This window comes from Photinus pyralis, unplaced genomic scaffold (genome assembly GCF_008802855.1).
Source record: "Photinus pyralis isolate 1611_PpyrPB1 unplaced genomic scaffold, Ppyr1.3 Ppyr1.4_LG1, whole genome shotgun sequence".
In the NCBI taxonomy this organism is placed as follows: Eukaryota; Metazoa; Arthropoda; class Insecta; order Coleoptera; family Lampyridae; genus Photinus; species Photinus pyralis.
The window spans coordinates 63481369-63500903 of NW_022170249.1; the positions used below are offsets into that span (position 1 = coordinate 63481369).

The 19535-nt window shown below is 36.0% G+C and overlaps 1 protein-coding gene across 1 annotated transcript; it reads left to right on the forward strand.

The window, feature by feature from the left end:
- The first annotated feature begins 15706 nt into the window (after nt 1-15706).
- On the forward strand, nt 15707-19165 carry LOC116165751 (zinc finger MYM-type protein 1-like). The gene is made up of 3 exons (XM_031480420.1): nt 15707-15817; nt 16481-18577; nt 19160-19165. Exons 1-3 carry the CDS (start codon nt 15773-15775, stop codon nt 19163-19165), a joined length of 2148 nt encoding a protein of 715 aa, XP_031336280.1. The 5' UTR covers nt 15707-15772.
- The last annotated feature ends 370 nt before the right edge of the window (nt 19166-19535 follow it).

Here is a 19535-nt window from a genome sequence, read left to right on the forward strand (position 1 = left end):
TTTTGAAATTTGTAAGTAAGTACCTTTTAGATAAGTTATTTTTAAATCTAAAACTTTGTTCATTTTTAGGTTAATCCAACTTTCAACCTTTAATGTAAAAATTCAACCCTCCGGTTGGTTGTCTTAACAAGGCTTGATAATAATTCGTCTTGAAACTTAGGACAACCTTTCCGTTTTAACCACCCTTCAGGTTTTTTCACTTGGCTTCGGCCAGTTAATAATTAAAAAAACAACATGTTCGTCTTATTCGTCTTCAACGTTTGTAATTTACCGTTTTCCTGTTAACTTTCACAGTAAGTACTAGCTCTTAATGTTTTCAAATTTGCTATATTGTGATACACTTCTAGTCGCCTGATGATGGCAGTACGCCGAAACTATAGTCGCTGTTATTTTTAAAAAACTTCAACGAATAAAACTATATGGGGAAGGTTTAGAGATTTTTGATAACATAATATAGTTCAACCCCCATTTCGAGGAACGATGGATCCAACTCAAAAAAAAAAAGCAAAAATAATCCTTGAATGCGTTTACAATTGACTGAGGTGTATTAAAAGTACAATCATTAAGAAACATTTTACCTGACCAAAATCGTTTAGGATCTTTGCTGATTGAGTATTCAATACTGCTAACATAATTTTTATAGGATATAGAGGACATAATTTTAATCTTAGATCGAAGTCTTTTGAATTCAGCATACGCAAAGTTACTTTTAGAGTTCTTATATTTATTGAAAAAATAATTTTTAAGCTTGAGGTTCTGTATGATTTCCGTAGTAAACCAAGGTGGGTAAGATAACTTTTTCCTAGATCTAAATTTAGGGACATGTATATCAAAAATCGAATAAAGTACACTATAAAAATTTGAACAGGCAACATTAACATCACTGCACTCGTTAAGGAAGTTCCAGTTTACATTTAAAAAATCGTGATACAACTGCGATAAATTTGCTTTTGCAAAATTATACACTTTGCAAGACGCGTTGATGGGAAATATAGCCGAAGATTTATAGGTAAGTTGTAAAGTAAAATCCAAGGCAGGGTGGTATACATCTTCCTTAATTAAAGCGAAATCATCGTGCTCAACATGGTGGCCCTATGGTGGCATGGTCCATCGTGGCTTTCTGAAGATTCAACTGTTTGGCCTATTTCTAAGGAGAGTACTCCCAGTTTACCAGAATCTAAAGTAGTGACAAAAACATATATTTCAACCTGTTCGTTGTCATTTGATTTTGACAAGTACTCCGATCTTAGTAAGATGGAGCGGATTGTGGCATACTGCCTCAGATTTAAAAATAATAGCCTTAAACCAAGGGAGGAAGGTCTCACTGGACCGTTGCGTGCTGCTGAAATTAAGGCGCATTCTTTTGTTTAATAAAAATTGCCCAAAATGTGTCATTCAGTAATGAAATCAAGCAGCTCAAACAAAGCAAACCAATAAAATCAACTATAATAGTCACATTCAAAGTTTGACCCCATTCTTGGACTCTAAGGGTCTAATACGTGTTGGAGGCCGTCTAAGTAATTCAAAATATAGGTTTGACAAATGTCATCCTGTATTAATTTGTGGAAAACATAGACTAGCTAAATTAATATTCGCACGTGAACATATACGTTTAGTGCATGCTAGACCTCAGCAAATGTTAGCCGCAATTCGCGAACGTGTTTGGGTCACTGCCGGAAGAAATATTGCCAAGCAAATAGTGCATCAATGTGTAAAATGCTTTCGCGCAGCACCAAAAGAAATAAATCCTATAATGGCCAATTTGCCTCTCGCAAGGGTACAGCCCTCATTTCCTTTTCAAACCACGGGTGTTGATTATGCTGGCCCACTACATATACGTGATCGTAAAGGCCGTGGTTTTAAGACCTCAAAGGCTTATATTTGTATTTTTATTTGTTTCGTCACGAAAGCTGTGCACATCGAACATCGAACTAGTAACTAGCTTGTGTACTGAAGCCTTTATTTTAGCACTCAGACGTTTTATTGCACGTAGGGGAAAACCCAATAATATATACTCCGACAATGGAACTTGCTTTGTTGGTGCGAAGTCAGAACTAAAGGAATTGCAAAATTTTCTCAGCGCTAGTAAAAATATTACATCTGACAAAATGAGCAATAAGGAAATTAATTGGCATTTCATACCCCCACGGTCACCCCATTTTGGCGGGTTGTGGGAGGCTAGTGTGCGCTCTTGCAAGCATCACTTAAAACGTGTAGCGGGGAATGCTTCATTGACGTATGAAGAAATGTATAGTTTATTGGTTCAAATTGAGGCAATCATGAATTCCCGACCCATGTCGCCCATGTCATCTGATCCTAATGATCTTAACCCCCTTACCTCCGCTCACTTTATGATAGGAAGATCCATGGTGGCTGCTCCGGATCCAGACGTTTTGGGCATTCCAGAGGGTATACTATCTCTTTTCCAACGGATACAACAATTAAATCAGCATTTTTGGAAGCGATGGAGTAGGGAGTACATAACTGAACTTCAGCAACGCACAAAATGGAGAGCACAAGGCAGAAATTTGGAAAAAGGTGCAATGGTGTTGGCCAAGGAGGACAATCTCCCGACGTTATTGTGGAGGATCGGCCGAGTAGTTGAAGTATATCCAGGACCTGACGGAATAAATCGAGTTGCCGTTATTAAAACAATCAACGGGAACATCAAGAGAGGATTCGCAAAAATTTGCCCGCTTCCCATATATGACAACACAACAACTTCAACCGATAGTGAAGTGATTTAAAGTTTTAGTGTTAGCAGAGGTCACAATGATCGTTCTTTTTTGTTAACAAACAACTGGGTTTTATGTTTCCAGGCCACAGGCTGCTTATAATTAGGACAAATATTAAGTTTTTCTCCAACCACCTGAATAAGACGCTATTTTGTTATACTTTTTGGTCAAAAAAATGGGCGATTTGGGGAGTCGTCAGTATCACCATGGTAACTGTCCAAAAAGTAGGTACTTTTCGGACTAGTCCGCAAAAGTAATTTGACCAATCAAAAAATTACAAATAGTTGTCATTGTCCTGTCATTCAGAACATGACTCGAGATGTCACTTTAACAAAAACCGTAAACATGTCTATTTTTATATTAAAATCAGCACTTGCACATCAACTTTCAACAAGATCGAAATAAATGTCAACTTTCTATAGGAAGCGCTGTCAAGACTTGTTTAGACGTGCAAGATTTTATTGCAGGAATGACTTGCCTGAAAGTTTTCGACTTGCTGGGCTGAGCTCTTCTAAAAAAAATGCGTTTCCGTGACTCGGAATGTTGGTGGACGACGCTGACGCGTCGTCCACCACCACTCTTCCTCGTCCCGGAAACGTGCATTTTTCGTACTTGTGAAACAAATAACTATTGTTTGCATATTATTAGAGTTAATTTGATCAATTATATTTAACTTGTTTGTTTGAAAACCGCACTGTTTTCAAGGTGGGCGGTATATGTTAAGGAAATGAATGTATAGTTTTTGTGTTCACCCTGTGTGTAACATTTTTGTCATACTGTAAATTGCCAGTTTTGTGCGGACTTTTTCTTGCGCAGGATGGAGGGAGTGGAGGAGCATGGCAATTGTAATAAAAACATGGTAGCAAGAAGGTTGTTTTAATATATTGTCACGAGAAGCCATTCGTTTTAAGCCGAAATTAACAAAATCATACAGTCCACTCAATTCAAGGGCAAAACAAATCGATTCAATTGATGTTATGCTGATAATAATAATAATAATAATGGCCTTTATTCACATTCCGTTCAAAAAAAACACAACTAAAATAATATATAAACATGTACAAAGAAAAGAAGAATCGAATTTATGAACTGCAGTGAATGGGCGAAGTTCAGATTAAAATATCTGCTCTTACACTTTACCCACAACACATATATACATTTATTTATGATGGCGAATGAGAATCCTAAGTTATAAAATTTAAAAAGACAAAAAAAAATTCACTTCTGTAGCGTACAAGTATAAAAAAAAAAAATAAATAAATAAAAAAAAATATAAAAAAAAAGACCAATACAAGTAATCACATTTTAATTAATTAACACATACATTGACTCTCAAATAACCACTTTTTTGTTTTTATTTTGAATGCCAACAAAGATACATTTTTGAAAGAGTCCGGTAGAACGTTGTAGTGTTTCGCTATGTAGTAGGAGAAGCATTTTTCAAATGAGGTATATTTATGTAATGGAGTAGTTAGAAGTCCTTTATTCCGAATGTTAATATTATGCACGTCCGTACGGTATCTCACTTTATTATAAGTACTGAGGTGATTGTATTAATAACACTCGATGTGAGAATAACACTCGATGTGAGAAACATAAAAAGTGTAGCAACCGACGGTTAGCCATATTAAGCCAATTCAGTTCTTTAAGTTTGAGGGAAACGTGGTCATACTTTCTCAAGCCAAAAATATACCGTATACATGCGTTTTGTACACGTTGAATTCTATTCCTGTCTGCGACATCCAAACAAGGTCCATACACACAGTCAGCATAATTAAAATGTGATAACACTAGTGCATTTACTAGTCGGACTCTAGTGTCAAAATTAAAATTATACCGATGTCTGTATAAAACATTGAGTTTGCTAAATGCTCGTTGAATACATATAGTTATGTGCTTTTTAAAACGTAATTCATTATCCATAACCAACCCTAAATTTCTGTTTTCAGCCTTTACAGGAATTGTTTGATTATTGATATTAATAACTAGCTGTTGCAAAACGGAACTTCGGTGGTGGGCTTTACCAAATAACAGTGCTACTGATTTTAAAGGGTTAATTAGCAAAGAGTATTTTTTTGATGTTTCAAATAACGTGTTCAGATCATTAGTAAGCGTTTGTACCGCTAGGTCTACATCAGGTGGAGAAAATGATATGTATACTTGAGTATCATCCGCGTATGAGTGATATTTACTATTTTGAATTTCACTGAGAAGATTCGCGGTGTAAATAATATAAAAAAGCGGACCTAATATCGAACCTTGTGGTACGCCTGAATAGATTTTTCTTGCCGTAGATAACAGGGTTTCGATTTTGACCCTCTGGGATCTGTTTGTTAAGAAACTTCTGACCAAATCCAGCGCTTCTTTACCAAATCCGAAAAAATGTAGAATTGCAAGTAACATTTCATGGTCGAGCATATCAAATGCTTTCGAATAATCGAGAAGCACATTTATTGTGAGCATGTCTTTGTCGGTTGCTGTAATAATATCGTCTACTATGTTGGACAGAGCAGTAGAACAGCTATAACCAGCCCTAAAGCCAGACTGCGTGTTAGGCAGAATATTTCGTTTACAAATATAGTCTTTTATCTGCTTTTCCATAGCTCTCTCCAGCAACTTAGACAATACAGGTAAAATGCTAATAGGCCTAAGGTCAGATAAATTCTGTACGTTGCTACATTTCGGAAGAGGTAGGACGTGCGCCCTTTTCCAAGTATTTGGAAAATAGCTACTCTCCAAACAGCAGTTTATGACATGCAGTAAGTAAGGCAATAGGAACGGTAAGCAAATTGCAACCATTGAAATGCTTATTTCATCGGCACCAACGGACCGCGTGGTAATTGTGGCCAATATTTGAGCAATCTCTGCCTCGTTAATTAGTGTGAAGGTAAATGGTTCAGATTCTGGAGACTTAGTATTTGCTATATAGAAGTTTAACAACTCGAAATCAGGAAGAATTTTATTTTGGGTAATTACATCAGAAAAATAGTTATTTATTATCTCGGGATCATTAAATTGGGAGGGTAAGTCATCGTTTTTCTTCTTTGAGAAAAGGTGAAAATTCCTCATTGTTTTCCACAAATTATTTTTATTGATTGAAGTATACTCGTTAAAAAATTTTCGTTTGGATGTCCTAATGGCGTTAGTTACTAAGTTTCGTAGCTTCTTATATTTGTTCCACTCAAGGATATTTGTTGTACTAGCGAATTTGGACAAACTCTTATCTCTTAGGCGAATGAGTTGTTTGATATCATCTGTCAACCATGGAGCTTTGGGTTTTGTAAGTCGAGCATGCCTCACCGGAGCAAAAGTGTTAAAGAGATGCAATAGATTACTATTTAAAAAATTAATTTTGTCGTCGATATTATGCAAATTATAAATACGATACCAAGGCAAATTTTGTAATTGAATATTAAATTCCAAACGGTTAAAACGTCGAAAATCACGGTAAGATTTATATGCGCACTTCTTATTTTCACAGTGGTAATTTAGAGTACACCATACAAGTGAGTGATCCGATATTGCATGCATAGGCAACACACCATGCTCCTTCAAGAGTTCAGGGTTTGAGAGGATAATTACATCAATAACTGTGGCTGATTTTTCGGTTACCCTAGTGGGCTCTGTAACAATTTGGCTGAGACCGTATGTGTGCAGTAAATTTAAAAATCTTACCGATGAAGTGTTATGCTGATCTATTAGGTTAATGTTGAGGTCGCCGACCCAAATTAGATGATCGCAGACAGGAACGATAGAGCTGAAGGTTTCCTCTAACGAGTTACAGAACTCATCAAAGCCTAATCGATTGGGTCTGTATATAACTCCCAATGCTATCCTTGTACCCTTAATTTTTAACGAAATCCATAATTGTTCAAAGTATGTGTTATTTTCAGATTCTATTATTGAAAAATTTATATTGGTTTTTACATACATACCCAAACCTCCACCAACCTTATTCGCACGATCTTTCCTGATAAATCTGTATCCATCAATTTTGTATATATCTGCATCACTATTAGCATTTAACCACGTTTCAGACAAAGCAATTATGTCATAATTCTCTATGTGTACGTGATCCTGAAAAGAGTCAAATCCTGTATTAATAGACCTGATGTTAAGATGCGCAAATTATTATGATAGATATAGGATATACCTAGCTAGGTATTTTGTATTATAAGAATAGGTATTGTTTCTGTTCTGTTTTGTATTTTATAATTAAGATATAAAATAAATTGATATTTTACAAGGGATATAATTTATTTTTTCTCCAACCACCTGAATAAGACGCTATTTTGTGACAGTGTTCGGTACGTAAAGTTGGCGTTTTCAGGATTAATCGCTATCACTATGGCAACTGTACAAAAAGTGGATACTTTTGGTCCTAGTACCAAAAAGAAATTGACCTTGAAAGTTGGCCAATTAAAAAATTACAATCACGGAGATATGTCACATTGACATCGTTTTACATTGCAGGTTGTAAGATATTTCTATACACACATATCAAATATTTTTGCATATTCAATGCAAATAATGATGTTACCTCTACGTATGTACATGTATTGAAAATGATTTACGCTCGCTATTTTTATTTAAACCATGTGTAACGTCATTTACATATTCGATGAACGTAATTTTAATACGTATACGTATACAACCCGCCGTCGCGCGTAACGCCATCTACTTCAGACCCATTGCACTATTATCTGTCATATTGAATTCAAAATTTGAAAAAGTTAATTGCAATTAATTTTAATTAAAAAACTGTATGGTAAGTTTTTTTTATTTCAATACAAAATATAACAATGTTAATTTTGTATGCCTACAATAGAAATGACTGAAACTGATAGCGACATGGATTATTGCACTCCGCCAGAAATTATAGAAACGGCAGAACATGCTACTTTAGATTTGCTCCCTACAAAGTCGCGAGAGGTGAGAAGTAAGAACGAATAGGTTATAAGTTAACCTAAAAACTAGAGTGACATGACACGTGAGGACAAGAAAGCAGAAGTTCTCAAACTAGTAGTGAAATTGTGAACTGAATCTAAACTCGAATATAATTTAAAGTAAAGAGGGTTGGAGAAAAAATTTTATGTTTTATTCGTACAAAAAATGCGTTTTCGGGACTCGGAAGGTTGCTGGACTCCGCTAACGCGTCGTCCAGCAACTATCTTCCTCGTCCCGAAAACTGACATTTTTGTACTAATGAAACAAATAACTATTAATCGCCGTACACGCTATCCAACAAATTCTTTTGACCAATCTATGCATGTATAATAATTAGTAGATGTTACGTTTACCTCGACGTTTACTGTGAGATTTAAACAATAATAAACAATCAAGATATCCATTAGATGAAAGCACAGCTATGATTTTAAAAACAGCTGTGTTTAAATTGAAGTAAGATAAGAAGTCATTCGGTAGTAAGTATTTCATAATACATAATGTGTAAGGACTCAACATTTCATGTAAAACAATATATCATATGAGGTAGATCATGTTTGTAGTGTTAAATATAAGTTACACTTAACACAAGGTATCAAAGAGTTCCAAATACTTCAAACATCTTACAACTAAAAATTCTACATTTAGTTGTAATCGAAGTATATTTATTATTAACCCATTGTAGAGTTACATATAGAACAAGTAAGCTTTCACTTAGGTACTAAACATTTCTTTATATCTCAAATGCGTACCAACTACAAGTTCAACGTTTGCCTATAAATAAGGTACATTAATTGTTACCTATTGCAGAGTTTCATACAAAAAAGAAATTGTTTTAGTTTCATACTATAACGCTAAGAAATTGTTTGTACCTTAAGAAATATTACTCAGAATCGCGTGTGAGTTCGGCAGAATACGAAGTTACCTTAGGATAAATGTAACCGTAAACGGGTAGGTACTTACAAGTAATTCTTTCTCTCAGTGCAGCCGAAGGTTGGGTAACGGGATTATTATTAAATGTTCGGTAGATGGATAACGTGTGCGATGTAATTACGTTTCAATAAATGGTTATATTGCATTATGTTTTAATAAAGGGCAACATTTATTACAACATTGCAGCAGATCCCTTAGCCCATGAAGCTTCGCATTATAGAAATTTGTGACATACAAGAAAACCAAGACGCCACCGATACAACCCCACTCCCCACTGCCTGATAGAGGAAGATGTCACTATTGTGACAGCAAAAGAAACCGAAACCAGATATTGTGAAAAATGTGTCTCCCAGACTTCCTGGGAATTCCCAGAGACTTCTTGAGAATTCCTGGGAATCTCCAGAGACTTTCCGGAAATTCCCACAGACTACCCAGGATTTTCCATATTCATGATACTGGGGGATTTCAAGCCAGATCAACCACTTTTGAACCCGAGTTTGAACCTCATAGTCACCCATTGTAATGAAACTTAGGGAAGTTTGTTTTTTGTAAATTGTGTAAATTAACCATTCGATTGACGAGATCAACGCACCTGTGTCCACACAGGAAAAAAATCACAGGACTAAATTTGGACGATTCCATAATCTTGCCACATTTGAGCAGGAGAAAGTTTGTATCGATTCGTTGAAATTTTCATGTCGAAACTGTACTTTTTCCTAAATATGGATGACAGCCTGTACGAGAATTCTATTTACTACAATGAAGTACCAACTCTCAAATCAATGCCCATTGGGACCCCTACAGATAATACTTTTATTGACAACCAATATCAAACAGATGACACTAATACGCAAGATTGTCAAAAGGTGCAGTCACAATCAAACGAAAATTCCACATTACTCATTGATCAACATGTTTGAATTATAGAAGATATTTCTGAGCAGGTCCCACAAGACGTTCTTATTGTAGTAGTGAATTATTTTTCAAAATTAAATCAACGTAGAATTTTTTTTTTCAGGATATGCCGGATACCAGTCCAGAAAAAGGAAATTTGTTGAATTATTTGAATTTCCCACTACCACCAGCAAGAAAAGGTGAAAAAATTGTTGAGGGAGTGCCTTTTGTAGTGACATCGTCTGGGTGGAAACGGATGCATAAAGATAAATTGGCTAAAAAACAAAAAAAAGAACAAGAAAAAAATGAACGGAAGAGGAAAAGAAGAGGCTAGAGAAATCATAAATGCAAATAAGAATACAAATCCAAAATATCAACTCCCGCAGTTCAAAGAAAAACAAAGACCCTACACTACACGTTTGGAATTTTGTAAGGAGCGATGAAAGACCGTTTGCGAAATCCCCAGTGAAACACGACCTTGCCATTCTACACAAGACATTACTGTGAAAGGTAAGATTAACATCATTTTATCAGTTACACACGTAAACACGCACGTGATCAACATCTTGAAGCTAATGAAAATCCTTCTACAGCGAAAGCACACAACGAATCTGTTAAGAATGTTTCAGAACATGAAAATAATGAAGCAACTGAACATTTATTTAAAAGCAATGCTATTAAGTATTATCGCGCGATTGTGTTTCATGTGTACAAAACATGAAGCCGAACAACGAAGGAATAAAGTGTTATCAGTGTCGAAGACATTATCATAACATATGCATGCACAAAAATTCCTATTTTACCAGATATACAGAGTAAGTCAACGATTGCACGGAGTAACTTAATGCTTTCAAGATAAGATATTTCGATACAGTACTTCTGTATTATGTGGTTGAATATTCTCCACATTTTAAAAATATTTGTATTTATACAGGGTGCGCTCACAAAGTAGGGCACCAAAATGGTACATTTTTTTTAATGGAACCCCCTGTATTTTATTTTAATTCTACGTGCCATTGTACGACTTTTTTATTATATGGTTAATACCCAAAAAACTATCTACTATCTATGAAACATTAGCTTATAGGGTGTTTTGTAGGTCCCAAGTTACAAAACTTCAGATTAAAAAATTATCAAAGTCCTCGTGTGAGATCGAAGGGACTTCAGCGCATTTTTGTGTGGCAGATCAGTATTCTATTAGCCACTTTTGACTCAACCATGAATAAAAGATCTTGTCGAAGGATACCACATTCCCTTTGACGGTACCCACTTCCGATGTCCCGTTCACCCGCAATTCGCGTTTGAAGATTTTTCTCCACCATCAGTTAGATCTTGTCGGAGGCTACTCCTTTTTCCTTTTTCGGTGCATACTTATATTACACCCACATTTTGGTGGATCTCGCTAAAAACCTTCCACAAGATAGTACTTAATTTTTGGGGGGCACTTCTCATTGCTCGAGCTTCTATTGGCGACACGAGAAAGAGAGACAGCCATTCGAGATTTACGAAACGTTAAAACGCGTGACAGAATTCGCAACGGAAGGTAAAAGGTGCCCGAAGTTGACTACCTCTCGAAGACGCGCGCGCGCGCCTTGCAAAAGGTCGTTAATTTCGCCCCTAGACCAAAAAACAAAATTCCGCCACGCAGGAGTTGTGCGCGTTTACAACATCTTTCCGACGACACCAATTTGAAAAGAATGGGACCAAAACTGTAGTAGAAGATAGGAAAAAACTGAAAAACCTTCACGTTAGTATACTACGCTCGAGGACGACGCCCAGATGTCGCCAACCCCACATCATGTAGCCCTGTCCTCAAGGTTTACAAATTACACGGCCTTGTAGATACACGTACACCCGTTGCCTTTCTACAAGAGTTCTTCTACGCGCCCACATTTGCTGCCAGCCAGCCGACCAGCCAGCCAAAGTGAGATTAAAAGCTACTTTTTACAAATAAATTTGCAAAAATGCGCTAAAAAAATCACTTTTTTTAAATGGAACACATGTATATCTTTTAGCTCATCCAAAAACCTTTTGATCATAATGTCCTATATCTATATGGAATATCATGGTTTTGCTGGTTTTTATATTCTAATCCTAAATAAGTTATATGTAATTTGCATAATAACGAGGTGGCCATGCAAAAAAAAGGCAATTTTTATCTGCCTCGTCCAAAACGAAAATCATATTGATTAATTCATTATGGATATATTTCTTGCGGACGTCTCAATCGCCCTTTGTGAGTACCCTCTTCCGACAATCCGTTCTTGAGGTATAAGGGAATACACCCGATCACGATAAGAAGTAGAGGAGGAGGGCTTTCATTAGAGTACCACCAACTAGTTCCACCCCCCCCCCCCTCCTCCTTCGCCCCGTACTTTGATAAGAGAACAGAAAGAAGGGCAGCAGTTGGTAGAAAACGGTTCCTTTCGTTGAGACCTTTAATTAGAATACAATGAGGGATAAAATTAATTTTTAACCCCCTCCCCTCAGGCCCCATCGCTCACTGATCTCGAAAAAGAGTCCCACGGGAAAGTTATAGTTTGTACAAACCAATTTATTTCGATGAGACCTTTCATTAGAATACCATGAAGGGTAGAACATGTGCCCCCCCCCCTCCACCCATTAACTTGGCACCACTAAAGGCATGCATCTGAGACCAATTGGTTGTCGTATGTAAAAGTTATGCACGTTTTACTTTCAAAAACATTATCTCAGAAAATAATTCGTGGGGGGGGTTTTTAAACAACGAAATTTGATGGCCGTCTGGGCTACCTACTGCAACAAATTCCAGGACCCTAGGACCATTCCCCTAGAAGTAGTTCGAAACGGCAGAAGTGGGTCCGGACGGACAAAACGCAAACAATAGCACATTATTTTTAATTCTTAAAAAATGCGCTAAAAAATGAAAGTAATGTGTCATTGATTGGATGAAAACGAATCGACAGACAGATTTTAAAAAATCAAACGTCAAAATAAAGGACTTCAAAAAACCTTTCAAACAAGCCATTACTTGATACCACTTGTAATTAAAAACTTTTAAGAGAATGGCCCTGGGGGCAGAGAGTGAAGTAGTTTTTGGTTAAAAAGATTTCCCCTTTGACAAATCTTTTGAAATGTTGACCGATTTTAAAAAATCAAACGTCAAAATAAAGGACGACAAGCCATTCAACTTTAAACGTTTACAATTTCCAGTGCGACTTGCACTTGGCAATGTCGATAATTTCTAAGGGCAGTTGCAGTGTTTGTGAGATCAGTTTGGAAAATCCATGTTTTACACACGGCCAATAAATTGTATGTCGCCTGTTCCCGTGTCGGAAAACATTCAATTTTATTTACGCCCCAGAAAACAAAACTAACAATCCATCAAAATGGATTACAATAAGCACTATGTATTTGAAATAATTTTTTATTATTATTAATCCAGTTCGAATTGAATATTCATAGCTAAGACAACACGTCTGTCGGGTCGACTATTTTTATAATAAAAAGGGATCCCACTTCACACGTGTTAACATGATAAATTAGAAAGTAGAATTTCGTAGGCTTATTTTATTGTTTAGATAAATAATGATCCTAAACTAAACCCTATAAATAAAGAAACACAAGTGGCCATAAGCTACTAGGTATTCCGAATTACAATTAGGTTGTTAAAATCGATAAAATGTAATTAATTAAAATTAATTGGGTAGTTTTTTTTACTCTCCTATAAAGTTTATATACTATTTGGGGATACGACACTGCACTTACGTCATCGAAATTTTGTAGTTTTAATTCCAATCAACACAAACTTCCTTTGCCACTTGTATCTTAAAATAACTCCACATAAGATAAATATTGAAATGTGACGCAAACGCGATAATCCAAACATTAGTCTTGCGGTGATGGTTTTTTTTTACGGAAAGTAATTTCGATATAAAAGAGGTCATTGGAATATGTTGCCATTGAATAGTGTTTTTATTCAATGTTATGTTGAAAGTGGTTTACCTTTGTGAACTAGTGAACGTATCCACGTACCTATTACCATCACAAAGGGAAAAAATTCCATACCGGTAAACTGCGCAGTTATCTACTTTTTGCATTACTCCGCATAAATGCGAATATTAACATACTGAAGGTACGCCAACCGCATTCTGTAACTCGAATTTACTTTCTACCTATTATTAAAGTCTTACACTTACCTTAAAAAATCAGTTTTAAAGCACAATAAATTGACACAATCTCTTCCTCTTCATAAGCAGGATCAGGAATTTAACGGCGACCGAAACTAAAACTAAATCTGCCACATCATGGCGACTGGCGACACGTGAAATGAATGAAAATGAAGTGAGAAACTGAGAAAAGTACAAGGCACGCATGAACTAATGATGCGCCGTCGTCAACTGCACTTCTGCACATCAGCCATTCCCACCGCCCACGCCCCGCTAACCATTTAGTCGTGCATAAAAAAATACGATGTGGAAACTGCCTTTGCCTGCAATGTGCGGAAGTGACGAAGGGTCATTCTATTCACCTAACTTTAGGAGGTTATTAATTACAAACGACGTTTGTTACAAGTTATTTGCTAATTACCCGTAGACATTTATTTAAATAAAAGATAATTTGCTGTGTTAAGAGTGTTTTGGACCTCACCATGGGATTAGTTACTTATCATTATACTACTATACTGCCGTGTTAATTCAAAAGGGCGTATCTGCAAAATTTACTCAAATTGAGTTATACGTATTTTCGCCTTCCTTACAGTCATAGCAATATAGGCGGCTTTACACGATGCCAGTGACTTGTACAAGTTACCAGTGATGGATTTAGGGGGGGGGGCTACAGGTGCTTTAGCACCGGGCCTCCCGATTTAAGGGGCCCCTTTTGCTATTCACAAATCTCTCCTTTTTTTAAAATAAATATAGCCAATAAGGACGAAAAGAATCTATTTTCGATTCTACGACAGGCGGAAATTTAAGGCTACTTACTTTAAAAAAGTACATTGGTGCGTAATATTATATGTAATAGTATTTTAGATTTTAGTCTGTCGTATGCGTAAAGTACTTTATATACCCATTACTCACAATTTCTGTGTAATAATAAAAGTATTTTTTCAAGGGAGTCCTTTGCCCTTTCTAATTCTAGGTATAAAGTCGTCATAAAGATTAAAGAGCGCCGAAAGTTGAACGTGTTTGGTAACAATTAACAATAGATGCCTTCTTATTTTTAGACTACTACTTAGAATTCTACTTTACACAAACGTACCTACACTTCTTGGAAAATATTAAACTTTAAACCCTACTTAAGCAAGAAAATTCGCCAATTTCGTTTTGAGTTGCAATCTTCAGTCTGAGACAAGACAGGTATTAGTGCCCACGCGGCTACGCAGTACGCACAGCACAACCCATATATCGAAATATTACTCTAGTAATTATTGTTTTTGATCTGTAGTCTCCGGACTCGACTTCTGTAAAGTAAAGTAACCGACTTGCCACTAACCGTACTTGCAAGTTGACAAGCGTGTAATATTTACCACCATCACGAAATAGTACATTATATATCAAGGTAGAGAAGTCTACTATTATTGCCTGAGCACCAAGATTACATCTCGAGGCGCTTGCGCCGAGGGGTGTAAGGTGCGAAGGCAATAATAGACTTCTCTACCGTGGTATATATACTATTTTTTTCACTACTAGCACTTGAAATCCTCTAAATTAACATATTATATTGATAAGAGAGTGAACGGTTGGATAGAATTGTTTGTTTCTTAATTTAACATGTCAATCAAGTACGTGGAAGTACAAGTCAAACAGGCCGTATTTTGTTCTGTCATTGAGATTTTTCAAAGAGTAATTTCGTTCGAATTTTTTCAAAATGTGATAATTTTAGGTATGTAATTTCTCTGGAAATTGCGAATGGTGGCAATTATTCGTTTTAGAGAACTTGTCTAAACGTTCATTGAGCGAAATTTCGGGTTGTGTTTTCTAAAAGTGACAGCGTGACAGTTCTCATTATTGACTACTAGTTAATAATAAAAAATTATTAACCACTTTGAACAAATGCCGAGAAAGCCTACTTTACAAGTGGAAAAAAGGTTAATAATCATGTCATCAGACGCTAGTAGTGAAAAAAATAAAATATTCGTGACTATTCATTACATTATTTGTGAATTGTGTTGTGGTAGCTAACTAAGTACCTACTTAAAGTGCGCGTGTGGCTATTTCGCCTCTTTCCATCTCTGTCAAAAGTAATTGTTCGTGTTTATTAGTGATTGCGATTTTAGTTTTATAATGTCATCATTGAGGCAATATAAAAGCGGAGCCGCTAAGCGGAAGGTGAGTAAATTTAATTCATGCTGAATATTGAATAAGGTCGGATAGTGTGGTGTGTCTGCGTAGTGCGTCTCACTTTGCAGGAAAGGTATGTTTCATAAAGTCTATGTAGAAATGTAGTCATTATGATGTTCAAGTTTAAACATAATTACATACCAACTCTGAAACTCAAAAAAAAAATGAAACAAACTACGTTAAATTAGTTTTTCGTTGACCTCTTTATAACAACCTTAAACCTAAGTTACTCCTTAGTTACGGGTGTAATAATGAAGCTCATTAATCGTTAGCGACCATTATACGTTAGCAACCATTAATCGTTAGCAACACTCATACCTTTCTAAGGAAAACTGTCAACATGACATTTTCGGAAGCTATAACAACGGCAAAAATTTTAATTTGGTGAATCGTAACTTCGTTTGTAGTTTCTTGTGTTTTAATTCAAAATTACCTACCAACGAAAAAACGTTGTATGCAATTCATGTATAAATCGGCAATTTATTGGTTCGTTCGAATTTAGTCCACTCGCTGCGCTCGTGGACTAAACATCTCACTCACCAATAAAACGCCTTATTTATACACTCATTGCATAAATAACTATTATAGTTGCTCACAAGTCACAGCTTATTTATATACGCGCGTGCTATTGCAAATGTTTTATCTTTACAGGCGAAAGAGGAAAAACTAAAAAGCATTCAAAAATTGCCGAAATTGACCATGTTTTTTAAAACTCCAGAGGACATTGCATCTCTACAAGATCACGAAGGGAAGGAAACAATTGATGACGTTGGCTTAAACGTTGGCGAAATAAACGAACTGGACTCGCAGTCGCAGGAAAACGAGAATCTTCGAAAAGATAGCCAGAATGAATTGCAACCTAAATCAACGTCATCTTCCTCTAGTTTGTGGATTTCCAATGATGCAGGATTATGGCCTACAAACTTAACGGATGAATTTAGATCGAGATGTGTAGAAAAAGGTTCTGATTATTTCCAAAATGATGACGGCGTTTATGAATCATCAAAACGTTGTTTCAAAACGCCAAATAGAAAACTGTCCAATAGACTATTTCATAAAAAGATGATTAACGGAGAAACTGTACGCCGAAAATGGATCATGTATTCGCCTTCTGTTGGGAGCATCTACTGTTTTGTTTGCAAGTTATTTGCTGTAAAAGGTGTGAGTGCATTTGCTCACCAGGGATTTTCAAATTGGGGTAAAGCAGAAGAGAGCACACTTTCTCATGAAAATAGCATCGAACATCGTGATAGTATGTTTTTATTTTTAAATAGAACGAATCTAAGTTGTCGTATAGACAAAAGTTTAATCGATCAGTTCAACAAAGAAAGTGAATACTGGATAAAAGTATTTGAAAGAATAGTTACCGTCATTAAATTTATAGCTGAGAGGGGCTTATCGTTTCGTGGTCACGTAGAAAAGTTTGGCGATTGTAGAAATGGAAATTTCTTAGGAATACTAGAACTGATTTCCGAGTTTGACCCCTTTCTCAAAACGCACATCGAAAGGTATGGCGGCAAAGGTAGTGGTCATGTATCCTATCTATCGAAAACAATATATGAGGAGTTTATTGAAATCATTGGTGGCGAAGTCAAGAATAAAATTATTTGCGAAATAAAAAATGCCAAATATTATTCCTTAATCGTGGATTCTACACCTGACATATCGCACACTGATCAACTTTCAGTGATTATTAGGTATTGCATTTCGAATAAAGTGCATGAACGTTTTTTGACATTTCTGCCTATTTTTAGTCACACTGGAAGTTCTTTGAGTACTGTAATTCTAGAATTTCTCGATACTCATGGCATAAACATTTTAAATTGTCGAGGCCAGTCATACGACAATGCTAGTAATATGTCGGGGAAATACAGGGGATTGCAAGCTGAAATTAGAAACAGAAACAATCTTGCATTTTATGTTCCGTGTGCTGCGCATTCGCTAAATCTAGTGGGCCAGTGCAGTGTTGAGGCATCTACAGAGGCATCAAGATACTTCATGTTTTTACAAAAATTGTACGCTTTTTTCGCCAATTCAACTCATCGGTGGGACGTATTAACAAGAAAGTTGCAAGAAAATAAAAAAAAATTTACGTTGAAATCACTTTCGTCCACTAGATGGTCATGCCGGGAAGATGCAACAAAAGCTTTGGAAGCTAATTACGACGAAATCTACGATAGTCTTACAGCTATTCGAGATGATCCAAATGAAAAAAAGGAAACTAAAATGGAGAGTTCTTCTTTAGTCAACACCCTAGAGAAATTTGAAACGGCTTTTATGACCATATTTTGGAACACAGTTTTAAACCAACTTGGGGCTGTTAGCAATACTCTCCAAAAACCTGGCCTAGATTTAAACACTGGGACACAACTACTGCAAGGATTACAAACCAGCATAAAAAAACACCGAGAAAATTTTGAATGCTTTGAGGAAAAGACCAAAAATCTTAGTACTCACGTCGATTTTCAATATTCAAAAAAAAGATCCGATTTGAAGAGAAAGTTTCCAGATGGGCAGTCGTTACATTTAGAAGGTTCGACAAAATTTAAAATAGAGACATTCTATGTATCCATTGACACATTAGTCTCCGAACTTGATAAACGACGTGAGGCATATAGTGACATATCTCGTCTTTTCGGATTTTTTGGTGATTTCCGAAATATTGAGGAAGAAGAATTAAGACAATGTGCTCGGAAGATTGTGGACACGTATAAGGACGACTTGGATATCGCTTTGGTTGAAGAGATTGTATTTTTCCGCAATTTCCTATTGACTATCCCAAATTTCGAGAATTTAGTCCCTAAAAATATGCTAGATATTATTGTTGAAAAAGATTTGATTTCAGTGTTTCCAAACATGTATATAGTTTTAAGAATATATTTAACACTTGCCATCACAAACTGCGAATCAGAAAGATCGTTTACAAAATTAAGTTTTATAAAAAATGAATTAAGATCTTCAATGGGGGAAACCAGATTGGTTTCATTGTCTATTTGTTCGATTGAGCACGATGTGTTAAGAAGTATTAATTTTGAAGATATAATAAAAACCTTTGTTAGAAATAAACACCGAAAGAAGGCTTTACCGTTTTCCTTTTCTATGTCTTAAATTTTGCACATTTAGTTTTATAATAAAGAAATCATTTACTTCTTCTCGTACTTTTTTAATGCATAAACCACTCATAAGATTTAAATTCGTAATCCTAATTAGCTGAGGGGGCCCCTTCACACCAATTAGCACCGGGCCGCGAATAACCTAAATCCGCCCCTGCAAGTTACTAAAATCCAGCACTAGATTTTAGTACTTGCCTAGTGTAAACATATATTTTAGTACTAAATTTCAGCACTGGTTTTAGTAATGATTCCAGTCCAGTGAATAGAAACCACTTCTATTTACTGGAGCAAGTGAGGACCCCCACTATCCTGTTAACTAAACCTGTGTAGACGCGCTTGGCAGTGTGATTCCAGCGATTGGTTTTAGTAAATTAACGAACGAGTAGTTATCATTTAACAAAATGTGCGCAAAATGGACCGAAGACACCACAGTGAAATTTGTAGAATTATATAGAGACGAAGAGTGCCTTTGGAATACACAGCTGGTAATTTATAGAAATAAACAAGCACGTGATGCGGCTATAAAAAGAATTGTGGAAGCAATGGGTACTGAGGATTTTGGCCCACAAGAGGTAAAAAACAAAATAAAAAAC